General features: G+C 41.6%; 2 protein-coding genes and 1 long non-coding RNA gene across 7 annotated transcripts in view; 2 read left to right on the plus strand and 1 right to left on the minus strand.

The window, feature by feature from the left end:
- Window positions 1-257: 257 nt before the first annotated feature.
- On the plus strand, window positions 258-10560 carry LOC148119853 (tyrosyl-DNA phosphodiesterase 2-like). 3 transcript variants are annotated; one of them, XM_087896488.1, is made up of 6 exons: window positions 258-416; window positions 2473-2643; window positions 3302-3393; window positions 6517-6635; window positions 8352-8597; window positions 9498-10560. In XM_087896488.1, exons 1-6 carry the CDS (start codon window positions 376-378, stop codon window positions 9771-9773), a joined length of 945 nt encoding a protein of 314 aa, XP_087752614.1. In that variant the 5' UTR covers window positions 258-375; the 3' UTR covers window positions 9774-10560. The 3 variants fall into 3 exon arrangements, with proteins under 3 accessions (XP_087752614.1, XP_087752615.1, XP_087752616.1); XM_087896489.1 differs by having other exon boundaries at window positions 8352-8522; XM_087896490.1 differs by lacking the exon at window positions 8352-8597.
- Window positions 10561-12756: 2196 nt separating this feature from the next.
- Window positions 12757-27114, plus strand: part of Kiaa0319 (KIAA0319 ortholog) — a 58663-nt gene continuing 44305 nt past the window's right edge. The window contains exons 1-3 of one of the 3 annotated variants that reach the window (XM_087896484.1): window positions 12757-13200; window positions 14165-14266; window positions 25973-26113. In XM_087896484.1, the coding sequence (XP_087752610.1) occupies window positions 14263-14266; window positions 25973-26113 (145 nt within the window). In that variant the 5' untranslated portion in view covers window positions 12757-13200; window positions 14165-14262. The remainder of the gene's footprint in view (window positions 13201-14164; window positions 14267-25972; window positions 26114-27114) is intronic. The other 2 variants (XM_087896483.1, XM_087896485.1) reach the window with 2 other exon arrangements.
- LOC148119854 (uncharacterized) lies at window positions 15246-20202 on the minus strand. The gene is made up of 3 exons (XR_015734870.1): window positions 20036-20202; window positions 15565-16402; window positions 15246-15461 (listed from the first exon to the last, which is right to left on the minus strand). It is a non-coding gene; the product is annotated as an uncharacterized LOC148119854 (long non-coding RNA).

Raw genomic sequence — 27114 nt, forward strand, 5'->3', positions numbered from 1 at the left:
TGTCTCAAAAATCCAAAATTAAATTAATTAACTAATTAAAATTATTTTTGAGCATACAGAAGTGGTGTGGGAGGTCCTTCTGTCTGTGTGTTGCTTTTCTTGTTTAATGAATAGAGAAATTGCCTCGGCTTGTTGATAGGGCAGAACTTAGGGAAAAGGGGAAATGGTATGGGAGTTTCTTCTGTCTGTGTGTTGATTTTCTTTGTTAATGAATAAAGAAACTGCCTTAGCCTGTTGATCCTCCTGTCTTTGTGTGATTTTTCTTGGTTAATGAATAAGGAAACTGCCTTGGCCTGTTGATAGGGAAGAACTCAGGTAGGCGGGGAGGACTGGACTGAATGCTGGGAGAAAAAAGGGAAGAGTTGGAGAGACGCCATGGATCCTCAGTCGGAGACAGACGTGCTGAAACTTTCCCGGTAGGCCACAATCTCATGGTGATACACAGATTAATGGAGTTGGGTTAAATTCATATGTTAGAGTTAGCCAATAAGAAGTTAGAGCTAATGGGCCAAGCAGTGATTTAATCAATACAGTTTCTGTGTCATTATTTTGGATCTGGGCAGCCAGGATGAGCAAGAAGTTCCTTGCAACACAGAGGATGATTCAAACTGGATGTGGTAGCATATGCTACTTGGGAAGCTGAGGCAGGATTAGGATTGCCAAGGGTTTGAGTCTAGCTTGGGCTACATGGTGACTTCTGGGATGTAGCCTGGGCATATACTGAGATGTTGAAGGAGGCTTATTAATTTTTAGGTCGGCAGGTATACATTGTGAGGCCTTGTCTCAAAGAGGCTGTTGTTATGGTTTATATTGGCATTGACTTATTCTAGCACCAAGACCTTGATCTCTAATAATTCTTCACTAAAAAGAAGATGGCTGATTCAAGAGCAGGAGTAAGTGAGGTAGAGGATGAACTTGGAATAATATACAGTGCTAAAAAGTAAGGGAGTATGCAGAAAACATTGGAAATATCCCAGAAAAACATAGGAACCAATGTAAAAGCAGAGAGAGTGAACAGTAGGGTAATTAGAAACAAGGTGTAGTCTGCACAATAAAATAGGAGTCCATATTTAAGTAAGTTCCAGCTGTTTATAGGACAAATGACTTTTGTAGAATTCAAACTGCTAAATGGCCAAGGTTTGAGGAGTTAGAAAAAGCCTTTGAGAACTACAAACTAACTTTCAGATAAGTACAATCAGTGGATAATAAAGTTGGGATGGAAGTAGAATCATATAAACAAGATGCTCATATAGTCAAAACTCATAAAACACTGAGTAGAAAGTGGGAGGGATCAGTACTTTGCAGTAGGGAAATTTGTTCAACACCTTAATCATGCATTGGGACACATGATTATGCTGTCATTCTTGCCTCAAAGTGCATAACCTTTATAAAGTAAGAAGATATCAAGCTTAACTGGATGTTCTATAGGACAAGTGGCCTGCAACCTTCAAAAATGTCACTCATGAGAGAGACTAAAGAAACGTTCCAGTTAAAAGATATTAAGAGAGATGATATATTGGCGGTGATGTTCACAGGTTGTAGGGTGTGTATATAAGCAAGTCTCTAGGGAAGGATGGAAGTAAGTGGTTTGGAAAGAAACTAAGGTAAGTAATTGTTAATAAGAAAATGTTAGCATTTAGAGAATTTGGGTGCATAGTTGGTTAGGGATTCTTTTTTTTTTTATTGCTTTTCAGCTTTAAAAGTAGATAACTGTTGTAAGATTCAAAAGTTAATCAAAGTTCTTGAAGCTGACTGCTTTGAAGAAAGCCATTACTTGTGGCCATGCGCAGATGAATAGTTAGTATGCTTGTAGGTGGATCATTATGAAACAAGGAGCCAAAGTGATCAGTCAAGCTTTTGAAACAACTCACTCCGGGAGAAATTGTTCCCTCCAGGGACAGACGCACATGCCAGCGTGTGGAGGCAGAGGACAACCTGCAGCTGTCCCCATGGAGGGTCCTGGAGGTTGAACTCAGGCCCCTAGGCTGACAGCAAGCACCTTTACTCCATCTCCAGCCCAACTTTGTATTTTCTATAGACTCTTAGGATTTGTCAAAGAAAATTATTTATAGGATAATTATCCATTATCTGTAGTGCTTGGGCCCAAAATCTGAGCTGAGGTAATTTAGAATATGGATTTTCTAATTAGGAATGATCAGTCTGTATCTTCAAATTGAGGGCAACTGATACAGTAAGTTTCATGTTGAGAGGGCACGTTGGAAGTCAGAATTGGGTAGTAGTGCTCCTTGTCTCTTGAGACAGTCTTCCACTGGGACCATGGACTCATCATTTAGGGTAAAACAGATCTTGGGTATCTGTTGGTCTCAGCCTCCTGGTGTTAGTTATAAGCATGCCACAACTTCCAATATTTAATGTGAGTGGGGGTGCCACCTAAGTTACTGCCATAGCTCCTAAGTACAACAGTTCACAGTTTGTAGGTTTAAAAAAAAATCTTTATTTTGATCTTTCCAGTGTTCATCTAACCAATGAGGATTCAAATGATACCAGCATTTTAGAAACCAGTCCATCTGGACCTCTTCAAGAAGACAGCAGCATTATCTCTTTCATTACCTGGAATGTTGATGGCTTAGATAGAAACAATCTCCCAGAGAGGGCTCGAGGGGTGTGTTCCTCCCTAGATTTGTAAGTATTGCCCCTTCTGTGGTAGTGACTGTGATCAGTGTTTTAATGGCTCTACAAAGCAACAGTTGAAATTTGTGTACTTGAAAATTTGACTTTTAAGATCAGCTCAGAATAAAACCTGAGAGTTGGAGTGTTTTGGTCTGGGGAGGGCCTTGGGGTGGATTGGAACACCAATTTGTGTTAGATGCGTTCTAGAGTTGTGAGCTTTTTTTGTCTATAATTACTGATATGAAGTGAAAATTACCCTAAAGATCTGTTTCTGGGCTTGGTAAAGTACTGAAGTTCTCTGGAGCTGTTATCACTGGACAGCTTTTTAAGAGAATCTGAAGAGGTAACATTGAATACATCTGTTGATATGTATATAATCATTGAAAACTCAGTGTAGTATATATAATGCTTTCCGTTTCAATTCCACCGGCGTGATATGTAGAGGGGTGCTGGGATTGAACTCAGCCTTGTTAGGCAAGTATTCTGTCCCTGAGCTACACATCCAGCCCATTTTTAATTGGTCATTATGGTATTGTGTAATAAGTAACACAGATAAAGGTCAGGATAAGCATTGAGTACTAGGGTCTCTGTAGGGTATGTTTTGTGATTTTTCTCTAGGTAGCTGAAAATAATATACTCATGTTTTTGTTAAATTGATCTTTTTAATTAGGTACAGTCCAGATGTGGTATTTCTACAGGAAGTTATTCCTCCATATTGTGCCTACCTAAAGAAGAGAGCAAGAGGCTACAAAATTATTACAGGTAATGCGTCTCTTGCCATCTGGATTGCCTTTTTCTTTGAAAAATAGATCAATTGAGGAAAATAAGCAAAACACATGATTTATTTAAAAGGTTTATAGATCATTTTATAGCTTAATGTTAAAAAATGGAGAAATGATTGAAATGAATATTTCTTTTTTTACATTTTTTTTTATTTGAGCTATGTATTGTTCTCTGCTCCCTACATCTCCTCCTCCCTCCCCTTCTACCCTCTTCCCTGATCCCATGCTCCCTATTTACTCAGGAGATCTTGTCTTTTTCTACTTCCCATGTAGATTAGATGAATATTTCTTTTTAGGAAAATAAAGTTTTAAAATTTCATTCTTGTGTATTTAGTAAAATTGAATTGCTAGAAATTCCATTTATTTCTGTTTCTTCTCAGGGTTTTATATATGGCAAAAACAGCTCTGCTGCCTTGCTGCATAAACATACCCCTCTCAGTTGTTATGAATTTTAAATGTCATAATTACATTTTGTTCATATTTTCTCAAGAAGTCTTTAATTCCATTTATTTATTTATTTTCCAGTATAATTTTAGTTTTTCTCTCGTTTTGGCTTTGCTAAGTATGTTTGCTATAGCAGACCACATCTTATAATTGTTAAACAGATTACTGTTGACTTTCAATTTTACATAGCCTTTGGTTTTTAATTTTGATTTATACTTGATTCCTGGGTGCTAAGAAGAGAGCTCTTGGTTTCTGTTGCCCCCTCTTTGTTGGATTTCTTTGACAAATGCTCTTTGGGATTCTTTCTGCCTCTTACTTTCGATTTTGTATTCTGCATCCTACGCGTCTCCCCTTTTTTCCTCTCATTTCATCACAACCTTTTTTTTCCCCCTCGAGACAATGTCTCACTATGTAGATCAAGCAGGTCAGCAACTCCCTGAGCCCCCCCCTCCCCCGCCTGTGCTGGGATTAAAGGTTAAAGGTGTGTACCACCACACCCACCCAGCTATAGCCATTTCCTACTTTGATAAGCACATGAGTAGGAGAGTCAGGTTTTTTTGTTTGTTTGATTTTATATTTTTAATTTTACCATATTTGAAAATACCTGTATTGTAGCCTTGTAGTTAGTTGAGTGGAAATAAGTTTCTGGGTCGTAAGCAATGTTTTCTGAATTTGGAAGCATTGATTTGGTGACTTTGGTTTCTGAGGATGGTCAGTCTGCTGCCAGTATGATTCTGCCCATTCCCGTCTCCATTCTTAGTAAGTTTGAGGATCTCTGCTTTATCCCTGGTGTTCTTCCTACCGTTTTTCCATTTATTGTACCGGATGATTGTTGGAGGGTTTGGTTGGAGGTTTAGGAGATTCCCATTTCCCTTTCCTCTTTCTTGATCTAATTTTCCCACCATCCCCTATGCTTCTCTTCCTCCTCATTTTTTCCCCTTTTACTTTTTTGAAAGCCCCCTTATGTTGTAAAACTCCATTAATCCTTTATTTTCCATAATTTTTCATATTTCTTAGGCTACCTGTTTACAGTTTATGGCATGTGCACTTTGGTGTATGGATACAGTATCTTCTGTGAATACATTGCTTTTTCTATATTAAGTTTTCATGTCTTTGATTTGGTGAGCCACGCTTCTTTATTATGTGTATAGATGTTCTTCTCTATAGATGTATGCAAGCATGTACACTTGTGCACCGTATGTGTGCCTTGTATCCACGGAAGGCAGAAGTTGTTGGGTCCCCTGGAACTTGAATTACAGATAGTTGAGAGCTACCATGCTCCTCTGGGTTCTCTAGAAGAGCAGCCATACTCCTAACTGTTGAGCGTCTCTCCAGCCCCTGCTATATTTCTTTGATTCAAGGAGGAGTTAAGAGTGAGTTCCTGAATAGATGATTCTGGTTTTACAGTGTGCAGTATTTATGAGGGTATTTTGATTTTGGAATCTATCAGAAGCCAGCCCACCATATTTTTGTGATGCTCTTTCTTTTTTTTCTTCTGAAAAGCTCCCTATGTTCTTGAACTTGGAGATCTTCCTGCCTCCTTCCTCCAAGTGCTAGGATTGCATGAGTCCACCGCCACACCCAGCCTCATTTCTCTTTTTTGTTACTTTTAGTTGTGCTACGTTAGTATTTTTATGTCACATAAGCCTACTCTTGTATGTACATGGATTCTTGCCTCTTGGTTCACATTTGAATTCCTGCTAAGAGAGAGGTTAAACCCTACATTTTACTAATAGAAAGTAATTTTTTTTGTATAGTCAAATGACTTGTTTTGTAGTAGAGAGATTTCTAGTTGTGGTGCATTAAATTTATCTCTTTAATCTGAGGTCATTCTAGTTTCTAAAAAATACTAAGTTGGGCATGAGGCACTCAACTGAGTACTGCAACTCATTCCTTTTTTCTGTGGGAAACTGCTGAACAGTAGGTGGTGGGGCGTATTCAGAGTTTTGGTATTGAAATATGTCATCTATGAATGTATTGGGCAGCATTCATGGCTATCCTGGGACTCACATGTCCTGGGGTTGCAGGTTTGATACAATTGGTAGAGCCTCTAAAACTTAATTTAAGAAAAATGTAATTACTTGACTATGAGGAACTAGGGAAGACATTCAGGGCATGTTTGTTCTGTATCCAGACGAGGCCCTTGCCTTGGTGATGATTTTCTGTTCCAGTAGTACCAGACTTTCGTGAACACATCCACCAGCTTACTTCCTATGGTTTAAAAAAAAAAAAGTTGGACGCTTTGAATCATTGGCCTTTTGTGGCTGCTCTTTTTGTGAGCTTCTAGCTTTTCAGTATTCTCAGTTTTTGACAGGTAACAGCTAATTACTTTTGGCACCTCTGCCCCTTTTTCCCCAGCCCTGCTTCCTTGTTCTCTACCCTTCTCTGTCCCTGCTGGGTATATAACTTGTCCTCACACAAAGATTATACTATGGAGGCATATGCTATCCTATCCCATTCTTATTTAAATATCATTTGTGTGTCTGGTTAAAATTTGATAAGGGACAGAGAAGCATTCACTTGGTTCACCTACTTCAAATGGAATCTCAAGGATTTGATCCTGTTCAAATAATGTTGCTCCTTGTAACAGTAGGGGAGTTGGTGGTAAAGTGAAGAAACTCCTGACCTCTCCTAAATTCTTTTCCATAAATGTTTGAAGGTAATGAAGAAGGATATTTCACAGCTATACTGTTGAAGAAAGGAAGAGTGAAATTTAAAAGTTACGAGATTGTTCCATTTCCAAATACTAAGATGATGAGAAACCTTCTGTGTGTGAACGTAAGTTTAAGTTTTAGGAGGTGGTTTTTTTTTGTTTGTGTGTTTTTGAAGGAATTGCCCTTACAGGTAAATTTATTCCTTTCATAGATACTCTTTTTAGTATTCGAGTATGTGTGTCAGTGGTGTGTCAGGACTTTGGGGACCCAGGTTTCTCCTTCCACCACAGGTTTCAGGGACCAAACTCAGGTGGTCAGGCTTTTGTGGCAGGGCCCTTACCTGCTGAGCCATATCACTGGGACAGTTCTTTAAGTCCTGTTGTGTATGTCTGTCTGTAAGTGTGGGTCTGGAGGTGAGAAGACAGCTTTGGGGAGTCAGATTTCTCCTCCCGCAGTGGTTCTATGTATCCATCTCAGGTCATCAGTTGTGTGAAGCAAGTGATTTACCCACTGGGCCAGCTCATTAGCCATTTACGTATGTATTTTAAATAGTCTTAGAACACTTAGATTTCCACATAATTTGAGATACAAGGAAACTTAGCAAAGTTAGATTCTTAACTGACTAAATGTTTTCTTAAGAGTTTTGCAGTATTGCGAAGGAGAACATTTGTGAAATAATTTGTTAGAGCAGTGAGGAAAATGAGCAGAGCGCATAGATCTAAGGAACACTGGCACTTTGGCTCACACTGGAGGAAGGCCTGCTGGTGGGAATGTGAAGCAGCTAGTCCTATAGGTTTGGAGTTAGGAGTCAGATAAACGTGGTACTTAGCTTGCTTGCTTCCCTCACCCTTCTCTTTTTAACCCAGTGTATAAATGCAAACACCCATGACAGACCTTTGCAAGTTGTAGCAAGGGGTTAACCTGTGGATGTGAATGAACTTTATGTTTCTGTTAGGGTGATGGACACTGCTGTTTTTCTCGTTAATATGAAAATATTTGAGAAAAGCAGCCTTGAAACGTAGGGTTAACTTTGGCTTGTAGTTTGAAGATGCTGATGCCATGTGGAGTGAGCAAGGCAGGAGCGGCTAGTTACGTTGTCCACAGTCAGAAAGCAGAGCAGTGACTTGGTGCTGAGCTCACTTTCCCTTTAGTCAGAGTGGGGCCCATCTCACACTGGCGCCCTTACATTTACGGTGATCTTTCCAGCTTAATAACCTAATCTGGAATAGTCCTCAGACATTTCCAGAGATTTTCTTCTAGGTGATTCTAGATCCTGTAGAACTGAGAGTCAGTATTAGCCATCCTGAGTGAAAAGGTAGTTGAGTATGTCAGGAGCTTGAGAAATAGGCAGGATCCAGATTATAGGTTTGGAAGAATTGGATGATTCTTTAGGCATTGTAACATAATCTTACTAGTATCTTAATTGCTAATGATTTTGAGTATCTGTGTTAGGCGATTAACAGAGCAATAAATTAGAATTATCTGTGCTTGCAAGTAACCAACTCATGGCTTCATGGAAGGGGGAATTCTGTAGCTGTCCTTTAACTTCAGCTTGGGACCTGTTATATTAGCCTTTTTACCTTGTAGTAGCGTTCTAGAGAGGTGTGAGCCATCGATGGCCTGGGGTTACTGGGAAGGGGCTCAGTTGAGGTACTTTGTGACTAGCTCTTGCTTGCTAAATAGTTGTCATAGGCAGGGTTGGCACCTCGTACTTCTTTTCATCTAGGTTTGTGCTGACAGTATGGTTTCAGCTGAGTAGATAAATCCCTGTTGATTGACTAGTGTGCTGTTACCAGAGCAGTGGTCGGTGGCCTGTTGAATTGTAATTATCCTGTTGTAGGTGAGTATGGGTGGAAATGAATTCTCCCTTATGACGTCCCATTTGGAGAGCACCAGAGAACATTCTGCAGAACGAATGAGTCAATTAAAAACGGTTTTTCAGAAAATGCAAGAAGCTCCAGATTCAACTACTGTTCTATTTGCAGGAGATACAAATTTAAGAGATCAAGAAGTGAGTAACAGAGTTGGTTCACTGTTTGTGGGGAGACTATTGTTGTGGAAACTAACTTGGTTCGTTTTATCAAAGGTATGGACTTGGAAATACACGGTAGAAAACACTGTTGTAGTTTTTATAGAAAAAGAGGCCTTTACACTATTAAGGATAATCCTACTACATGTGATACAGGCAATATAAAGCAATAAATATGTTGGATAAGTATCAATAAAATAATAATCAGAAGAGCTTTAAAAAGATTGAGGGTATTTGTAGCATCCCTAGGTTCAAGAAGACCTACTTCTCTTCTGAGTTGAAACTAACTTTTTTAAAACTTCTATTTGTTGATTGAACCTAGGGCCTCCTGCATGCTAGGCAACACTGCTGACCTACACCTCTAGGATTTTGTTTTTATTGTAAGTTGTATTCTGTATAGATTTTTTAGATAAAAAGTTATTAGAATTTCATTTTGAATGTGTACATGGTAGTCATAGGACAACTTTTGAGACTTGGTTCTCTCTTTCCATCATGTGAGTCCCTAGGATGGAACTGAAGGAATGATTGAAGTGGTTAGGTGTGTGTTCCCTACCACACATAGAAACTTTTTGTCGTGATGGAGATTGAACCTGATGTGTCACTAATGCCAACCCCGTACTTGACTGCTATCCTGTCATAGCAGCCATAAAATTGTAAATTGTCTCATGTGAATGGGAAAGAAAAACAGTATTAGTAGAGTTTGGTTAATTTTTTTTATTGATTTTTAATTCCTAGGCATAGTAGTACATGCCTCTAATTCCAGCACTTGATAAACAGAGGCAGGTTGATCTCTGTGAGTTTAATGCCAATCATAGTTTACATAGTGTGTACTCAAAAAACCCAAAATATTAAAAAATAAAATGAAAAGTTGTATTATAGTTGATAATATTAAACAGCTTTTAAATTGGGGTATGTGTAAATATATGAATCTTACATGGTATTCTTTCTCTTTTCCAGGTCATCAAATGTGGTGGTTTACCTAACAATGTTTTTGGTGCGTGGGAATTTTTGGGCAAACCTAAACATTGCCAGTATACATGGGATACAAGAATAAATACTAATCTCGGGATTCCTAATGCTTGCAAGTATCGCTTTGATCGAATATTTTTCAGAGCAGAGAAGGAGCACCTCATTCCCCAAAGTTTAGACCTTGTTGGGTTGGATAAACTGGACTGTGGCAGATTTCCTAGTGATCACTGGGGGCTCCTGTGCAACTTGAATGTCGTATTGTGAAAAGCTTTCCACATTTGAACTTTATGTTTGCCGTAGTTCTGGATTCATGCAGATCTCAATCTTTCTGGAAAGTTTGGTTTAACACACAAGGATTAGCGAACTGGTTCATGAGTACAGCAAAAGCGGTTACATTTTGCTTTGCAGCTTGTGTCCTGAGAGTTAAAAATTCGTGTTTGTAATCAAAGCATGCTTGTGTTCAGAATGTGTGGGCCTTTGTTGAAGGAACACAGCCACTCAGCTTGTAACGGTGCTCCTTGCTGCCATCAGGATTTCAAGTAGTGGACATATTGTCTCAGGGCTAACCGTCACAGCACTACTGTTAGGATTGTTAGGCTCCAAAATAATATTAAACCATTTTATCAAGAGAAAAAGCAAGCTCCTGAATTCTTGAGACTGCATTGTGCCTTATATTTTGTAAGTTCAAGAACTTAAGTGAAAAAGCCATGGCCATCTGCAGTAGATGACATGTTGTATATCAGACTTAATTCTTGTCAGTTGATAGTATAACTGACTGTTATGAGTTAAATTTGCACTTTAATTCCAATAACTTCTGATTAATGTTAATTTTTTTCCTGATAAGTGATACAGTTGAGCTTGGTAATGATTACATGCAGCTTAAGCAACATGGGAATTTTTTCTTAGAGAAAAATTTATGAAGAAAAGTAACCTTTTGCTATTGTTACTGGTAAGATGGAAATACTTTTTAGGAAATGAATAAAAATACATTTTAAAAAATGTTCTGTAAAGAAAAGATGTACTGTAAATAAAGCGTTGCACTTGTTTGTGACGAGGACGATTTCTCTGTCCACGATGGGATTTGTTCTACAGCCTCCCTCGGATGCTGCTCTTCTGTTGGAATCAGCAAGAAATCTGTGTGTTTTATTATATTAAATCCCAAGCACTTTGAAAGCTATGGCAGGAGGATTGTCATTAGTTTAAGGCTAGCCTGGGCTACAGAGTAAGACCCAGGCAAAAACAAAAGTTCACTTGAAAGAGCAGTGTGGTGTACCTATTTTAGCAGTGTAGTAGTGGAGGATGGTGCTTTCTCCTTTGGTAAAATTAAGTTTAAAAATCACAATGCGAAATGTTTGACATATTATACTATTAGACCATCAGTTTGTTACAAAAACATTAAAGTATGATTTTTGTTATGTAACCAAAATGCTTTCCTTGTTTATCACTTTGGACAAAATATAAGTTAGGAGAAGAGAAACAGTCCTGTAGTATTTAATGGGCAATAGTTTTTAAACTAAAATATTAGAGAACCTAGTAATTTGCAATACCCTTAGTTTTTTTTTTTATTTGAACAGAAAACAAAAACTCGTTCCTCTAGTGAAATTTTAACTCAAAATTGTTAGCAGACAATTGTTCTGCCATTTAACCACATCATGAGGCCAATGATGAGCTGTGCCCCCGCCACCTTTGGTAAGCACAGTTTTTGGAATCCACGTGTGCCTTGTATTTTAACCTTATTGAACTTGACTTTGTCCCTTCAAATTAGGATAGTTCCTTGATTTTATTGTGAAAAATGTTCTAGCAAACAATCAGAAAAAAAAACCCTACGAATTTCTGAAATTTTCTATTTGAACCTTCCTGGCAGCTAATGGGAGGTCAATGAATGTCCACCGAATAACAGGAGGCACGTCCTTCAGTGCATTCTTGATGTGTGTGTAAATGAAGGATGCTGGAATTTTTTTTTCACGATACTCCGTTTGGTTGTTTTGGGGGGAAGAAGTTGAAAGTGGGTCCTTTTGCAGCTGTCGTCTGTAAGGATGTACAGTTGACTTCCCTCCATCAGCATCTGCTCCTCACTTCATCTCCCTCTGTCTCCTAGATCTGTCATGGTGGGGGAGTTGTACCCTGTTGTAATCATTTCCATCTTTGTCACAGACTGCCACCTGAATTTCTTCACTGTCTGCATCATTAAAAATGTATCATGACATGAGGAGGAAATGTCGTAGATAGGCTTGCTGTTGTCCTTCAAGTCTGTTTAGTGACTGAATTATTTTTTCCTACTTATTAGTCCATGCTTACTTATCCCTTGTCAGCCTTACTTTACTTATTGTTTTTTCGGGGCAGGGTTTCCCTGTGTAGCCCTATCTATCCAGGACTCCCTTTGTAGGCCACTTTGACTTTAAACAACTTGAGAGCTGAGATTAAAAGGACGCATCCTTCCTCAGTCTTACACACCCACTCTCCCCCACCTCCTAAATGGTTCATTATCTCCATTAGCTCCCACTTTCACTCTATATGGTACTTTTACATGTATGATGTCTGTAAGTATATGTGGAGGCCTGAGGACAGTTTGTGGAATCATTTCCATTTTTATGTAGGTCTCAGGGATCTAACTTGGGTAATCAGGCTTGGTAAAATAAGTGTATTTACTGGCTGAACCTTCTCCCCTCACCTTCCCATCAAAAAGTCTCACTACATAGCCTGGACTGGCCTAGAACTAGCTTGATGCACCAGGATAGTTTCAAACTCGATGATAATCCTGACTGCCTTACCATGTCTGACTTTTTAATTTATTGTTTGAAACAGAGTGTCCTTGTGTAGCTGTTCTGGTATTACTAGTGTACTGCTGCTCTTGGGTCAATCTCCGTTATGTAATAGAAAACACTGAGTAGGTTTGTAACTTGTCTGAGGTGCCTCCACAAAGGTGCCATTGGAGGCTTTTTTTCCCCCTCCGGTGTGCAGCTCTGTCTTTAAGCCACAGTGTTGGAATGTACAAGGAATACCCTGCCCACCCCTTCTCCTCCTCCATACCTGTGCCTAGATAGTTTGATGTCCTTATTATAGTATTAAAAGGAATAGTGTTCTACCCGTTTCCTCTGGCTCAGATTCTCACTAGAGGACACAGGTCTCGAAATGCACCCGGGGTCCTTTTAACCTTGCAAAGTACAGAATTGGTCGACGTAGGCTCAGGTTTCCAATCTTGGTCTGAAAGCAGTACTCCAAACCAGGAAAATAAATTACATTGAGGCGGGGAGGAGCGGAGCGCTCAGAAGGCTAGGCAGAAAACAAGATTTGAATAGCCAGGTGACTTGACTCGGAGGAGTCTGAGCTAGGCAGTTGCGTGTTGCCCGGACGGAGCATTTTCCTGGAAGACTTGACCAACCCCTCAACATTTTGGAACCATGGCCGGGAAGAGATGGCAAGGGGGACCAGAGTAGGGAAACAAACAGAGAGGTCCCTCTGCTTAGTAATGCGGGCTGCAGTCCAGGCCATCCCTAGGGGCGTGTGTGCGCGTGCGTGTGCGTCGCCCTGGTAACCCGGGAGGCGGAAAGGCGCTGAATCACCAGCGTCCGTGCAGGCGCAGGGGCAGGCAAGGTGTAGCCTGCAGGTGTGCCTCGCAGGTGTCCCTGCTGGACACCAGCAGCTGGGCTGTGAGGCTCATCGCGGAGCCTGGAGATTGCTGGGGATGGAGGTAAGAACCGCACTCTGCCATGGGCGTTCCTATTTTGATTGATGGATTCTCAGCAGGGTGGAGTCAGGGAGTCTTGGGTCTCTAAGGAGCCTCAAACCCAAGAATCGGTTTCTTTAAAGTTCATTCAGTACTGTCATTTGGTAAATGCATTCCGTATCTGCTCCGTGCAGTAATCAGAGGTTTTCAGTCTGGACTCCAGGTCCCCTAATTTCTAGTCAGGTTCTAGTTGGAATTCTGAGTTACCTCTGCCTAGGGATCCAGGGTGTGAATGTGTTCGTGAGACTGGGCGGTGGGGTGGTGAGTGAAGCTCCAGTGAGCCAGGAGCCAGCAGTGCCCAGCTTTAGTGTCCCCACAGCCACCTCAGGTGCAGAATCCCATCTCCCAACCCAGCTGGCCAAGTGTCAGCGAGGGAAGACAGCAAGCAGGTAGGTGATACTGGTGAAAAACAACCCAGAGGCGGACTTCCCAGGGTTCCTCCGGACACCCAGGAAAAGCAGTCCTGGAAAGTCGCATGATTTGGCAGTCTTTCCAGTCTTTCAAATCAAATACCTTAGACTTTAGTCAATTCTTCAGAATTGTTACCTTTAAATTCTGTTTGGTGCTGTTGACGTGGTCCTTGCCACCATTTGCCAAATGCATTCATTGATTGCCTCTCCTTATTGTCACCTGAAGCTTCATGGTGTCTAAAGGCTTTCTCCCTGCTCTTTGAATTCCCTCCAAGGAGCGGCACAGATTTACCAGGAGCACAAAGCTGCAGTCGTTAGTCATCATTCTCAGCACCGTTTGTTCTCATAATTGGATGAAGCGAGAAAGTGTGGCCATATTCATGCTCATGTTTATTGCTGGTTTTCCTGATCATTTTCGTTTGTGGGTTAAATGTTGATATATTTTCCACTGCTTGAACAGAAAAGTTGAGTGGTATTTTTGTTACTAATAGAAAAGACTTACAGATCACATTTCCTAGGAAACTCAAGAACTTTTGAAGTGGACGTGTGTATTACTTTATTCCTGAAACGCTTGGTGCCTGTGAGAATTCTTCAGTGAGACTACTGAAGTTAGGGCATGTGTAAGTTCTTATTCTATGCTCATGATTTTACTTATTCTCTGTTGTTGTTTGAGACAGGGTTTCTCTGTGTAGGTCTGGCTGTCCTGGAACTCCATTTTGTAGACCAGGCTGGCCTCCAACTCACAGAGATCCGCCTGCCTCTGCCTCCTGAGTGCTGAGATTTAAGGCATGCGCCACCACTGCCCAGATGATTTTACTTATTTCTAATGCAGATGGGGCAAAGTAGAGGTAGCAGATTGGTTCTAAACTTAGAACTCAGGGGGAGATCTAAATTCTCTGCAGTTTCAAAAAGATATAAAAAACATGTAGCAGGAATTTTTAGAACCAGAGGTCACAGGAACACCATCACATCTTTGCTGTGTAAAATGCCAAAGCAGGGCACACACTCCCTTTCAGAAAAATACGAATAATCAGTTAATACCCTCATAATTTAGAAGACTGAAGGAGAGCACCAATAAGTTCTAAAAGAATGCACATGTTCACGTGGTTTTTTCCTTGTCTGTTTTGGGGGCCAGCGTTGAGTGGTGTAGTTATCCTGACGAGGAAGATGGCCTGCTTAGGGCTGTGGCTCAGCTGTGAGTGCAACCTGACATTACAGAACCTCGATAGCCTCTAACCTGAGTTTCCTCTTCTGTAAAAAATAAAAAATAGTAAGACCTACTCAGTGGGATTTCTATAAGAATTAAAATAAGATGATCGAACTCCCACATGCAAAGCTGCCAGGATTGCTCAAACCCAAGGGGTGGAGGCTAGCTTGTAAACACACTGTTTTCTGTTTTAGTCAACATTTTTATTTTGTGTGTGTGTATGTGTGCCACATATAGAACTTGAACTGCTAGAGTCAGGGTTCCAGGAAGTTGTGAGCTTCCTGACATAGGGGCTGGGATCTGAATTTAGAAGTCCATTTTAAAAAATTAATAAAAAATGTGTACCCAAATAATTTTTAATACCCCCCTTTAGTTTTTTGTTTTTATTTTGTTTAGTTTTGTTTTGTTTGGACACAGGGTTCATTTGTGTAGCCCTGTCTGTCCTGGAACTTGTTCTGTAGACCAGGCTGACCTCAAACTCAGAGATCTGCATGCTTTGAGTGCTGGGATTAAAGGCCTGAGCCACCACACCACACCCAGTTTAATCTCTGCATTCGGGGAGGATGATCCATCTCTCAAATTCAGGGCTGCTTTCGTCTATTGAGATGCTGTCTCAAAAAGAAATAAACAACAAAACTAAATAAGTTATGTTTTTAAAGGTTTAAAAACTGTATTGTGTGACTGTGTATACTACATGTGTCTGGTACCCACAGAGGCCAGAAGAGAGCGCAGGATCATTTGGAGCTGGAGTTACAGGTTGTTGTGAACTGCCTAGTGCGAATGTTGGGATCCAAACTTGAGTTCTCTGGAAGAGCGGCAAGTCCTCTTAGGCACTGAGCCACCTCTCCGGTCCAATAAGGGTTATTTTTGAGATAAAAAGTGTTCAGGAAAAAATTTCTTCAAAATAATGTGGCACTAGAGATAGAATTATTTTAATGTGGTCAAATGTTTTTCTGATGTATAAACTCAAGTTCCTTTAAAAACATCAGAAAATTCATACATCTTTTCTTGTTATATCTTTGTATAAACGATAAATATAACCGATTTAATCTAAATGCATGCCAATTTAATACCCGGTTAATTACATTTAATACTTCAAGAAAGGAGATTTGCTTAATAGGCATGAAATAACTGGTAGGCTATTGTTCTGAGTCCCTTAAAAATCTGTTTTACACGACAACCAAGACTACATGGACCCTGTGTCAGCAAACCACATGACATGAATCCCAGCCGTTAGCGCTCTGCCCTTTCCATTGCAGGTCTTCAAATACGTGTCAGTTCCAAATGCGTTCTGGGAGGATCCAAATTCACAGCGTGCGCCTGCTTGCATCAGACTGGGAAATTTCATTTCCTACCAATTCTCCTTGCATTACATTTTTCCCATTAGCTTTGTTGAAGTACAGTTGACTAATAAAAATTGAGCATGATTGATGCAGAACATACGCCTGTGATTCCAGCTCTTGGAAGACGGAGACAGAAGGAACTGAAATTCAGTCATCCTTGGCTGCATAGTAAATTTGAAATTCATCTGGGCTACTTGATACCCTGTCTACACAAGAAATCCACAACATAAAACAAACAAACAAACAAACAAACAAACAAACAAACAGCACCAAAAACCACCCGACAACAGAACCTACCACCAGGGCCAGGGAGATGGCTTAGAAGGTAAAGGCACCTCCCACCAAACATGACAATCTGCGTCTGAGCCCTGGGGCCTACATGGTTGAATGAGAACTGGTTCCCTGAAGTAATTCTTTGAGTTGAATACATGTACCATGGGATGCATAAACCAATCCACATATACATACACTCCATACAAATAAGTAAAAATATTAAAAATTCAAAATTAAATATACTTACCATGTGTTATATGACACACACACACACAATACATAGTGATTTCACAGTCCATTTAATTAATTTGTCCATCACCTCATATGCATGCCTGTTTTTGTGTGAAATAAAAAACAAGTTTTTATCTCTTAACAAATGTACAGTACAGTATAACATTTTAAAGTATAGAAAGTACTGTGTGTGTGTGTGTGTGTGTCTGTGTGTGTGTGTGTACCCGTTTGTGGGTGCCCGGAGAGACCAGAAGATGACATTAGATCCCCTGGCGCTGTGGTTACCTGTGCTGTGAGCTGCCCAGAGTAGATGCTGGGAACCCAACTTGAGTCATCTAAGAGGACAGCAAGGACTCTGAACTCCTACACTATCTCCACAGTCCTGTAAGATGCTTACTATCGGCACTGTGCTGCGTTCAGTGTGGAGATATTGCTAAATTAGTTCTTTCCTGAGCTCCCAAAGCAAAGTCTCGTAGTGAGCATACTTTGGCAGTTCTCTGTTTTCAGTCTTGCAGTCTATGGCTCGTTCCCCTGCCCCCAATTCCTAGCAAGAGAACTCATTACCCCTTTTTAGCCTGCAGTGATGTTTATGAGTCTTTCATAGTAGTTTACAGTGTCAGTCAAAGTCTGCCTGCTTGTCTGCTCTATTTGATGTCGCTGTGGAATAAATTATCACAAAAATAGCTAAAAATACTTAAAACATCACACATTTGTTTGAATTTATGACATTCATAAATTCTATGTAGTTGCTTTTCTTTTACTCTTTCTCTTTGGGGGCCTGCCACCCATTTCTCAAATAAATACACAGAGATTTATTCTTACTTTTGAATGCCCGACCTTAGCTTGGCTTGTTTCTAGCCAGCTTTTCTTAAGTTAAATTATACTGTTTACCCTTTGCCTCTGAGCTTTTACCTTCCTCTAGTCTATATACCTTTCTTTCCTTCTTACTCTATGGCTGATTGTATGGCTGAGTGACTGGCTCCTGGCACTCTCCTCCTCCTCCTCTTTCTCCTTCTATCCTCTCTGCCTAGCAGCCCCCCCCCCCCCATATCTCTCTCCTGACTTGCTATTGGCTGCTCAGCTCTTTATTAGAACAATCAGGTGTTTTAGACAGGCAAAGTAGTACAGCTTCACAGAGTTAAACAAATGCAATATAAAAGAATGCAACACATCTTTGCATCATTAAGGATAAACAAATTTTTCACAGGATAAACAAATGTAACACATTTTAAATAAATATGCCACAACAATTCTATACTCAAATCAAGTTTCCATTGCAGTATGCAGTGTGTCTACTAGTGAGGAATTTTTTCATAATTATATAACTTGAAGTGGAAAGACCTGTTTTTAATCCAGCACTTTTGAAGTGGGAAGATAAACCTTTAGTCTAGATCTTTTGAGATAGGAAGATCCACCTTTAATCTGGGCTACACCTTCAGCTGGCAGCCCATATGAAGGACACAGAAGAAGGAAGCTTGTTCTCTTATCCTGCTTGTTTCCTCTTTCACTGGCAATCCATTCTTTCACTTGCCCTAGAGCCTACTTCTTTGGGACTCCAGTCTACACTGAAGACCAGCTCAGACATCCAGCCCCACAGACTAAAAACTATTAGATACTTGGATCTTATGTTGGTAGACAGTCATTGCTGGACTAACTGAATCAAAGCCTGTAAGCCATTCTAATAAATCCCCTTCACACACACACACACACACACACACACACACACACACACACACACACACTATCAGATCGGTTCCTCTAGAGAACCCTGACTAATACAAAAAGTAAGTGTTTCATAGAATTTACTGGTAAAGTATGATAATTTTGTGTTGGATCTTGCTGATAAACATCTCAGTGTTTTTGTCTTATTTTTTAAAAAGGAACTTATTATTGCATGAATGTGTAAAGTGTGTTTGTGGGAGACTGAGCCACAGAATGCATGTGGAGGTCAGCAGACAACTTTGTGGAGTCGGTTCTCTCCTTCCACCTTTATGTAGGTTCCAGGAGAGAACTCGGGTCCCTGGGCTAACGCATGAAACACTTTAACCCCTGTAGTATCCCCAGGCTAATGCATGGAGCACCTTTACCCATGAACTACCTCACTGGCACCTTGTCCTCCTTTTAAATGACCCAAGCTGTTACTGTGAGGGTGAATGGCTTTGTGAGTTGTGTGTGTAGAATGAAGGCTTCCGTGAAGCCACACGATACGACACAGATAACACTGTCAGGCTTATCTTAGAATCAGGTGTTTGATTTTTGATAATAGTCTGGTTATTAAGTCTTCAGAAAACTTTGGCTATCGCCATCCATTTTGTGACCTTCATATGTAGTTGAGACCCACAACTGAAGAAACTTGAGTTTAAGTCTCCCGGTCTGTTTTGGTGGGACAGACGGCACAAGGCAGTAGAGTTGTCTTTAGGAAACAATTGAAGAGGGAGTGAGACTCCGAGTGCTGTGGCAGGTCAGTGGGTCAGTGCGCAGGACCGGGGATCTTCCTACCTGGGAGGAGAGCAGCTTCCACAGCTGCAGCCCAGGTGACAGGCGACCTTTTAAAGAAGCTGTGGACGGTTTCGCCTGTCTGAATATTGAGCTCTATATCCTTGTCTCAGTGTTCTCAATCAAATGGTGACACACGTCAGGAGTGGATTGCCAACCTTCTCTCCCTAGTTAGCCTTTGGCCCAGGAAGCACAGAACAGAATTTTAAGCTCAGGAAGCTGGCAACTCTGGAGAGTGCCATTAAGAGAAGCAGGATTCCCTGAGGCTGCAGGTTTTGTGTGTGGGTCAGTGGGACTGGAGCTGTCTCTGCTTGGCTCCTGCTGAAGCCGCCAGGAATTGCTGCCTGTGATGTAGACCCCTGCTGCCAGCAAAGTGGAGCACTCTCCGATCAGAAGACACTTTGCTTGTTGCTTCTCCCCCTCAAGCATTGATACTCTTTTGCAGGTCCTTCTGACCGTGCAAGAACTTTAGTCACTGTATGGGTTAGTTTTTAATATCTATTCGACACAAGCCAGGGTCATCTGGGAAGAAAGAATCATAACTGAGAAGATATGTCTGCAGGATTGGCCTGTAAGCAAGTTTACAGTACATTTTCTTCTATTTTTTTTTCAGGTAATATTTTTATTTATTTGTAGTGAGGAGCTGTGGGCAGGCCTGCTTTTCCTCCTGCCCGGCTCCTGCACAGCTAGCTTAGCCCCAGAAATAATAACACATAAGTTGTATTCATTTAAATACTGCCTGGCCCATTATCTCTAGAGAGTTAGTTACTGGCTAACTCTCACATCTTGATTAACCCATTTCTAATAATCTCGTGGTAGCACCACGAGGTGTGGCTTACCGGGAAAGATTCAGCATGTCTGACCTGGTGGCTGACTCCATGGCATCTGCCTCTTTGCCCTCTTCCCAGCATTCTATTCTGTTTACTCCGCCTACCTAATTTTCTGTCCTATCAAAGGGCCAAGGCAGTCTCTTTATTGACCAATGAAAATAACACAATAGACAGATAACCCTCCTCCATCATTTATTATGTTTATAGACACCATTTACAGAACCCCTCCCCCCCAGTTTATCTGAGTTAGACTTGGAAGAAGTTGGTGTGAGGTGAAATACCAGCCATTCCAGTGGCTCAAGCTGCCAGTGTAAGGCCTGCTGTCTTTCCCCAGTTAAACGTTTTCTTGGTTGGTGATCAGCGTAGGAGGGTCCAGTTGTAGGAGCCAGGGAGACTCTTGCAGCCTGACTGACTAGCAGCCAAACTAGTTTATACAGAATTTAGCAAGTAGGGATGCATTCATCTTGTTCCAAAACATAGATCACATCATTTTTGTTTTTGCACACGTGTTTCGCTTCCTTTTGCTCATCTTTTAGTCATCACTAATAAACCATGACAGAACAGAGCTACCATTTCCAATCATTTTCCCTCAAGTTTTGACAGCATTGATAAACAGAGTTGCCATTTTTACTCATTAACCCTATAACCCTGTTTTTAAGAATCTCGAGGCACATGACAGGGTGGTTGCTTCTTTGGCTACAAGGACCTTTGACCAAGTAATCTTCAAGCCATCCTGGGCATGCTGTCATGCCCCAAGCAGTGTATTATTAACTCTTACTGGTCAGAGTGCACAAGGAATAGCCCCAACCTGCTGCAGCTATTATTCAAATTCTGGCATAATATAACGTTTATATTTTATACCATTGTAGAACACTTTTGCCATCATTCTTTGCCCATCAGTGTAAGACTCTGTGTAGGACAGAGGTAGCTTCAGCTAGTCTAACTGCATTGCTGTATTTGCCATGTAATTGCCTGGGTGTATAGTGGAAGGAGGCTTGTAATATGAACTGTGGCCAACTCCTCTAGCCCACTGAATCTTTGTTCACCTATTTAAGTTTACTTTGTTTTGGTTATCTTGTTCCTGAGTAAGTACAGGGACAGGTGTCTCAAAAATGTCCCATAGCCTCATAAAGAGACCTCTGGCTTCTTTATGTGTGTCACCATCTCCAAGGCGTAAGGAAGACCTTCAAGTAGACAAGGATATCTCCGTAAAGCAGGGAAATAGTATGCTCAGGACTGTCCTGGGGAAGTTTGGAAATGGCATTCCTGGGAGAAGGCATAAGTGATTCATAAGAAATATTTTTATCAGTCCAACATTCCCAAATTGTACAAATATTCAAAGTCTCCCAAGTATGCACCAGAAGGAGATGAAAAGCAAGGGTGCATGGCAGCCATCATGCGGCTCAGCTTTGCTGGATCATTGTCAAACAGCTGTGCTGCCTTATGACTTCTGCCATCCCCATCAGATATGGCTGTGCCAGTTAATGACCCAAATGACCTCTATGCTTTCTGTATCACTGAGACCAGGCCAGACCCTTCCTTAGGCCTTTAAACTAGTATATGGAGTATATCTTTAGAATGCATCTTCTTGGAAGAAATGACCTTTATCCTGAACTGAGTTTTGATGTAATTACACTTCCTTGTGTGCTGGGGATTGTATTACACCAGGAAACTTTCCCCCAAGTTGTACTGTTTTAAATATACTGACAGTGAACCACCTGGCGTCAGACTCCCCAAGTCTGATCCAGGTTGATGAAGTCAGTCGGAACTGAATTTTCATTCCCACTCCAAGGTCGGCTTTCCTGCCTGCAGAACCACCTGCAGGGTTCTCCTCACACAAGCAACCTGGGTAGGAAAGGGTTCTCAGCTTACAGTTTCAGGTCACACTCCATTGCTGAGGGAAGTCAGGACAGGGACTCAAACAGAGCAGGAGCCTGGAGGCACCAGCTTATACCGAGGCCATGGAGGGGTGCCGCTTACTGGCCTGCTCCTCATGGCTTGCTCTGCCTGCTTTCTCATAGCACCCAGACCACCTACCCAAGGTGGTACCACCCACAACAAGCTGGGCCCTCCCCCATCATCAGTCAAAAATGCACCACAAGATTCCCCACAGATCAGCCAGCAGGGGGCGTTTTCTCAGTTAAGGCCACTTTTCTAAAAGGACTCCAGCTCGTGACTCTTGCCATAAAACCAGCTAGCACAACCTTTTCCTCCCCAAGTTGCTTTTAATCAGGGTTTTTATTACAGGAGAGACAGTTACTTTCCTTACCACTGTGACCAAATATCTGACAAAAAGCAGCTTAAGGGAGGACGGGTTTGTCTCATGGCTAGAGGAGTACAGTCCATCGTGGTGGGGTAGCATTCCCTTTGGGAGTATGATCATACTTTGCTTGTAGTCAAGAAGCAGAAAGATGAACCCTGAGGCTCAGCCCAGTTTCTCCTTTCTTCTTAGTCAGTCTAGGATCCCAGCCAATGTGATGGTGGCACCTGAATTCAGGTAAGTCTTGCCTTCTTAGTGAAACCTCTGGAAACATACTCACAGACATGCCTAAGTGCCTTAGATGGTTTCAAATCTCTGCAATCTAACAATCCAAGTTAGACGCCAGTAGCTGAACATGGTGGTCCTCCTTTTTAAGCCCAGCTCTCAGGTGGTAAAGGCAGGTGGATCTCTATGAGTTCAAGACCAGCTGGTTTGCAAAGTGAGTTTCAGATCAGCTACAGATATACAATATGACCCTGTTGTGGCATGATTAATAAAAACCCAGAGACAGATATTGAGGTTCAACCTGAAGTTCACAAAAGCAAAACAGTCAGCCACTGGCTCTTACCTCTATCTCAGTTAGAAATGGCGATCTTGACCCCAGGAATCTCAGAATGAGACTATGTCTTTGAGCTGTCTCCTCCCATCTTATATTCCTCTCTAGGTCTGGGATTAAAGGCGTGTACCACTACATATGGCAAATTCGTTTCTATGGCAAACTGGTGTGGTGTGGCTACTGGGAATAATGGTGTGTGTCACCACTGCTTGGTCTTTAAGGCTGAGCAGTGCTGTTTTACTCTCTGACCTTCAGGAAAGCTTTATTTATTAAAATACAAATGAAATATCACTACACCCTCTCTCAAAGACAGAACAAAAAAACCCCAAGAAACAAAAGGATTAACCACCAAAGAGAAGGGTGTGTGTGTGTGTATGTGTGTATGTGTGCAGGGCTGGAAATTGAATTCGGGGTGTCACACATACTATGCATGCAAAGACATGCTAATTTTTAAAAATTTTTTAAAATGTGCATTGGTGTTTCAATTTTATGTATGTCTGTGTGTAGGGCTATAGGATCCCCTGGAACTGGAATTACAGACAGTTGTGAGATGCCATGTGGTTGCTGGGAATTGAACCCAGGTCCTCTGGAAAAGCAGCCAGTGCTCTTAACCTCTGAACCATCTCTCTAGCCCCATACATGCTGTTTTGATAACAGATCATACATCTCCTTTCCCCTCTCCTCCAGTTCATTGCTCAGGCACCTTTCCTTCTCTTTCCCAATGGTCTTCAGCAGGCTTGTCATCTTGAATTCCGCCTCTCTGAGGATGAACCTAATTTGTCCCCAGTCCTTCTCTGCGCTCCTACCTGGACCAGTAGGTCGTTCTTCTGTGACAGTGTCCTGATGGGGAGGTGCCAGGAGATAAGAGAGAGGGAGAAGACAGACGATAGAGAATATAAAATCTGGGGTTGGGAGGTCTTGCACAAACTATGTCTTCTGTCAAGCAAGTTTATTAAGTATGGCCTCTTATATACTGTTAGCAGGAGGGAAATGGCCACTCTCAGCAGAGCTAAATCAGACAATGATGGCAAAGAGAACACGGAATACCTCAGTTACAGCTGTCTTGGGGCTGATAACCACAGCACAGGGGGAAGAGTCGGCTCCCCAGAAGCTGCAACATTGATGCCTCCACGGCACTGGCTCCAACCTCAGGTGGCCCTTGCCAAGTCTGTTTCTGGACGTGGACACAGAAATAAATTTCTCTTTGTCCTTCCATTCAGGCCTCTGAGAAAGTCTTGGGTTGATCTGGCTCCCCACAGTGTCCTGCACAGCAGCTCTGGTACATTTCTCTTGAACTATTTCTGACTTTGAGTAATGGCTATCCTGTTCCTTCTGTTTGCTGAGTCTCCCTGGACTTTGTCCTCAACTCCTACCTTCCATTCCTCACAGCGGCAGAACCTGTAGATCACCTGAGCCCTCTCTCCAGCACTTATGCTGTGTCTCTTTTGAAACAGAGTTTCTTGTAGCCCAGGCTGGTCTTGAACTTGTGATCATCCCGTTTCTGTCACTTGCGGGCTTGGATTAGCATTTCATTCTGTAAGGGAGCATTTGGTAGTGATCAGATGGCTGATTTCAGCATCCAGACTGTATCTGTCACTTTAAAAAATTAACTAATAAATGGTTAAAAGATTTCGGCTTTAATGCATTTGAAATTTAACAAAGCAACTATTATTCACTCTGTCTACTATGATTTTATGGAAACTTGAACATTCTACAACCCATTAATAAGCAGCAACAATAACATAATAAAGAAAAGGAAGTTGAGAGAGGGAGGAGGAATAAAGAGGAGGAAGGAAGATCTCCTGAGTAAATTGGGAGCATGGGGACCTTGGGGGAGGATTGAAGTGGGAAGGTGAGAGGCAGGGAGGGGAGCAGAGAAAAATGTAGAGCTCAATAAATATCAACTAAAAAGAAGAATCCTGAAAAAAAAAAAAAGAAATCCTGATGTCAGAGGTGGTAAACCAAGAACACATTCATGTGTTAGAAATGCAAAAACAGGGCACGTGGGCTCTGAGACACAGAAGGTGCAAACGCCAGCAGCTGAACCATATATAAAAGTAGAAACCTGCCCAGGAACCCAACCTTTATCTGTAATAAACAGTTCAGGAAGCCTGCCTGCCAGCAGACTCCTGGGCAGCTGGATTGCTAACCCTAGTGTTTTATGAGGCTAAATAATAGCTTCTCCAGCAGTTAGCAGCAAGTAAGAAAATGCTTCCATCAGGTGGATCTCTGTGAGCTGGAGGCCAGCCTGGTCTACAAAGCAAGCTCCGTCTGGGCGGTGGTGGTGCAAGCCTTTAATCCCAGCACTCGGGAAGCAGAGACAGGCAGATCTCTGAGTTTGAGTCCAACCTGGTCTACAAGAGCTTGTCTCGAGGAAAAAAAAAAAGAAAGAAAACAAAGCAAGTACCAGGAGAGCCTTCCCTTCATCCCACTACACAGTTTCCTCTCCTCTGCCTTTGACTCTCCGTCAACTGGTAATGACTGAATGCATTGCAGTAACACTCTGTGAATATAGAGCCTTTTTTTTTTTAAATTTATTTTTTGAGGCAGGGTTTCTCTGTAGCTTTGGAGCCTTTCCTGGAACTAGCTCTTGTAGACCAGGTTGGACTCGAACTCAGAGATCTGCCTGTCTCTGCCTCCCGAGTGCTGGGATTAAAAGCATGTGCCACTACCACCTGGCTAGAGCCTTTTTTTCTTCACTTGATTGGTCTTTATTTCCACTGTTTGTAGGGTGAGTTGACATAAAATCTTTCATTCTTTCTTTCCTTTTTCCTTTCATTTTTTTCTTTTTCCGAGGCAGGGTCTTACTATTTAGCCTTGGCTGTTCTGGCTGGAACTCTCACTGTGTAGAGGCTGGCCTCAAACTCACAGAGTCTGCCTGCCTCTGCCTCCCGACTGTTGGAATTAAAGGTATGTGCCACTATGCCTGGCTGATCTATTTGTTTATTTATTTGTATAACTTCTTAGGAACTAACTGTTCAGGCTATTTTAATAAACTTCTCTGGAGAGATGGCTGCTTCAGCTCTGACTCCTCTCTGTGAATAGGTCAGTCTTTCTATTAACATGAATAAATGATAGGAATATTGTGTTTCCACATTTACCTGCCCCTTTCTCTTTGTTTTCTTTGAAGTTCTAGAGGCCACATCTGACTCATCCACCACCAAAGGGAGCCTGTTCCAAATTCTCTGCCTTGGAAGCCTCATCCTGTGTGACAGAATGGTGTTCCCTCCAGGGACACTGCCCTCCTTGCTGCTGCTGGCTGCCATCACAGGTAGGAAAGCACTACCAGGAGACAGCATTGTTTCCTGGAGAGCTGTAAAAGCCGATCCCTGTGGCTCTGTGGCTCCTGGGACCAGGGCCAGGCATTAGATATAATTTTGCTTGAATTCACTTGCTGCCAAACAGGACACATGTCCCTCAGTAAAGGACAGCACATCTGACCACGTGGGCGAGGGAGAATCTTCTGGCTCAGTTCTTCATATAAATTCTGGAGAGATGCAATGGTAGCCATAAAAATACTGTGTGTTTGAGAGGTTGGGGGTTGCCTTACCCCTGCTTCACCCCATCCTCTCTTGATCTCCGTAAGAGGGATGTTTTGTTGTGTTCAGCTATGGTTAATCAGGGTTTTCTCCATGTCTGAGATCTAGCTTTTCTCTAAAAAAAAAAAAAAAAATAAAAGACCAAAAGTATTCATGTGATTTAAAAGCTAGATTTGTGCTGGAGACAATACCATCTCAGCTTCATGTGCTGCTTTTCGAGTTAGAAAAGGAACACATGCAGTGTATCTAATTCTCATTCCTTCGGGTGAAAGAGTCTTTCCGTAAGAGATGACGTGTGGCATTGTGTTGCATTTACTCATTTATTGTGCACAAGTATCATGGCATGTGTGGGGAGGCCAGTTTGTAGGGACCAGTTTTCTTCTCCTACCATGTGGGTTCAGGTTGTCAGTCTTGGCAGCACGTGCCTTTACCCACTGAGCAATCTTCTTGGCTCTGGCATTGTGTTATGAGACTACCAAGCTATTTACCATGCTAACATTGTACTACTGACAGTGTACTATTAAAATCTATTCCAGTGATCTTGTGTACATAACATAAAGATGATTCCTGTGCATTATTTATTTCCATATGTTCCCTGTTACAAACAATGTCTGACAGTCCTCTTGTAACTAAAACATTTATTAAAGTAAATTTCAATGATGAGCCCTTACTAGAAAGGAAATCCGTGCTGCTAAGGTTTGCGTCTATTGTTTTGTCATGGAGACTAACAGAC

The sequence above is a fragment of the Myodes glareolus genome, chromosome 14 (genome assembly GCF_982192425.1).
Source record: "Myodes glareolus chromosome 14, mMyoGla1.1, whole genome shotgun sequence".
NCBI classification, from domain to species: domain Eukaryota; kingdom Metazoa; phylum Chordata; class Mammalia; order Rodentia; family Cricetidae; genus Myodes; species Myodes glareolus.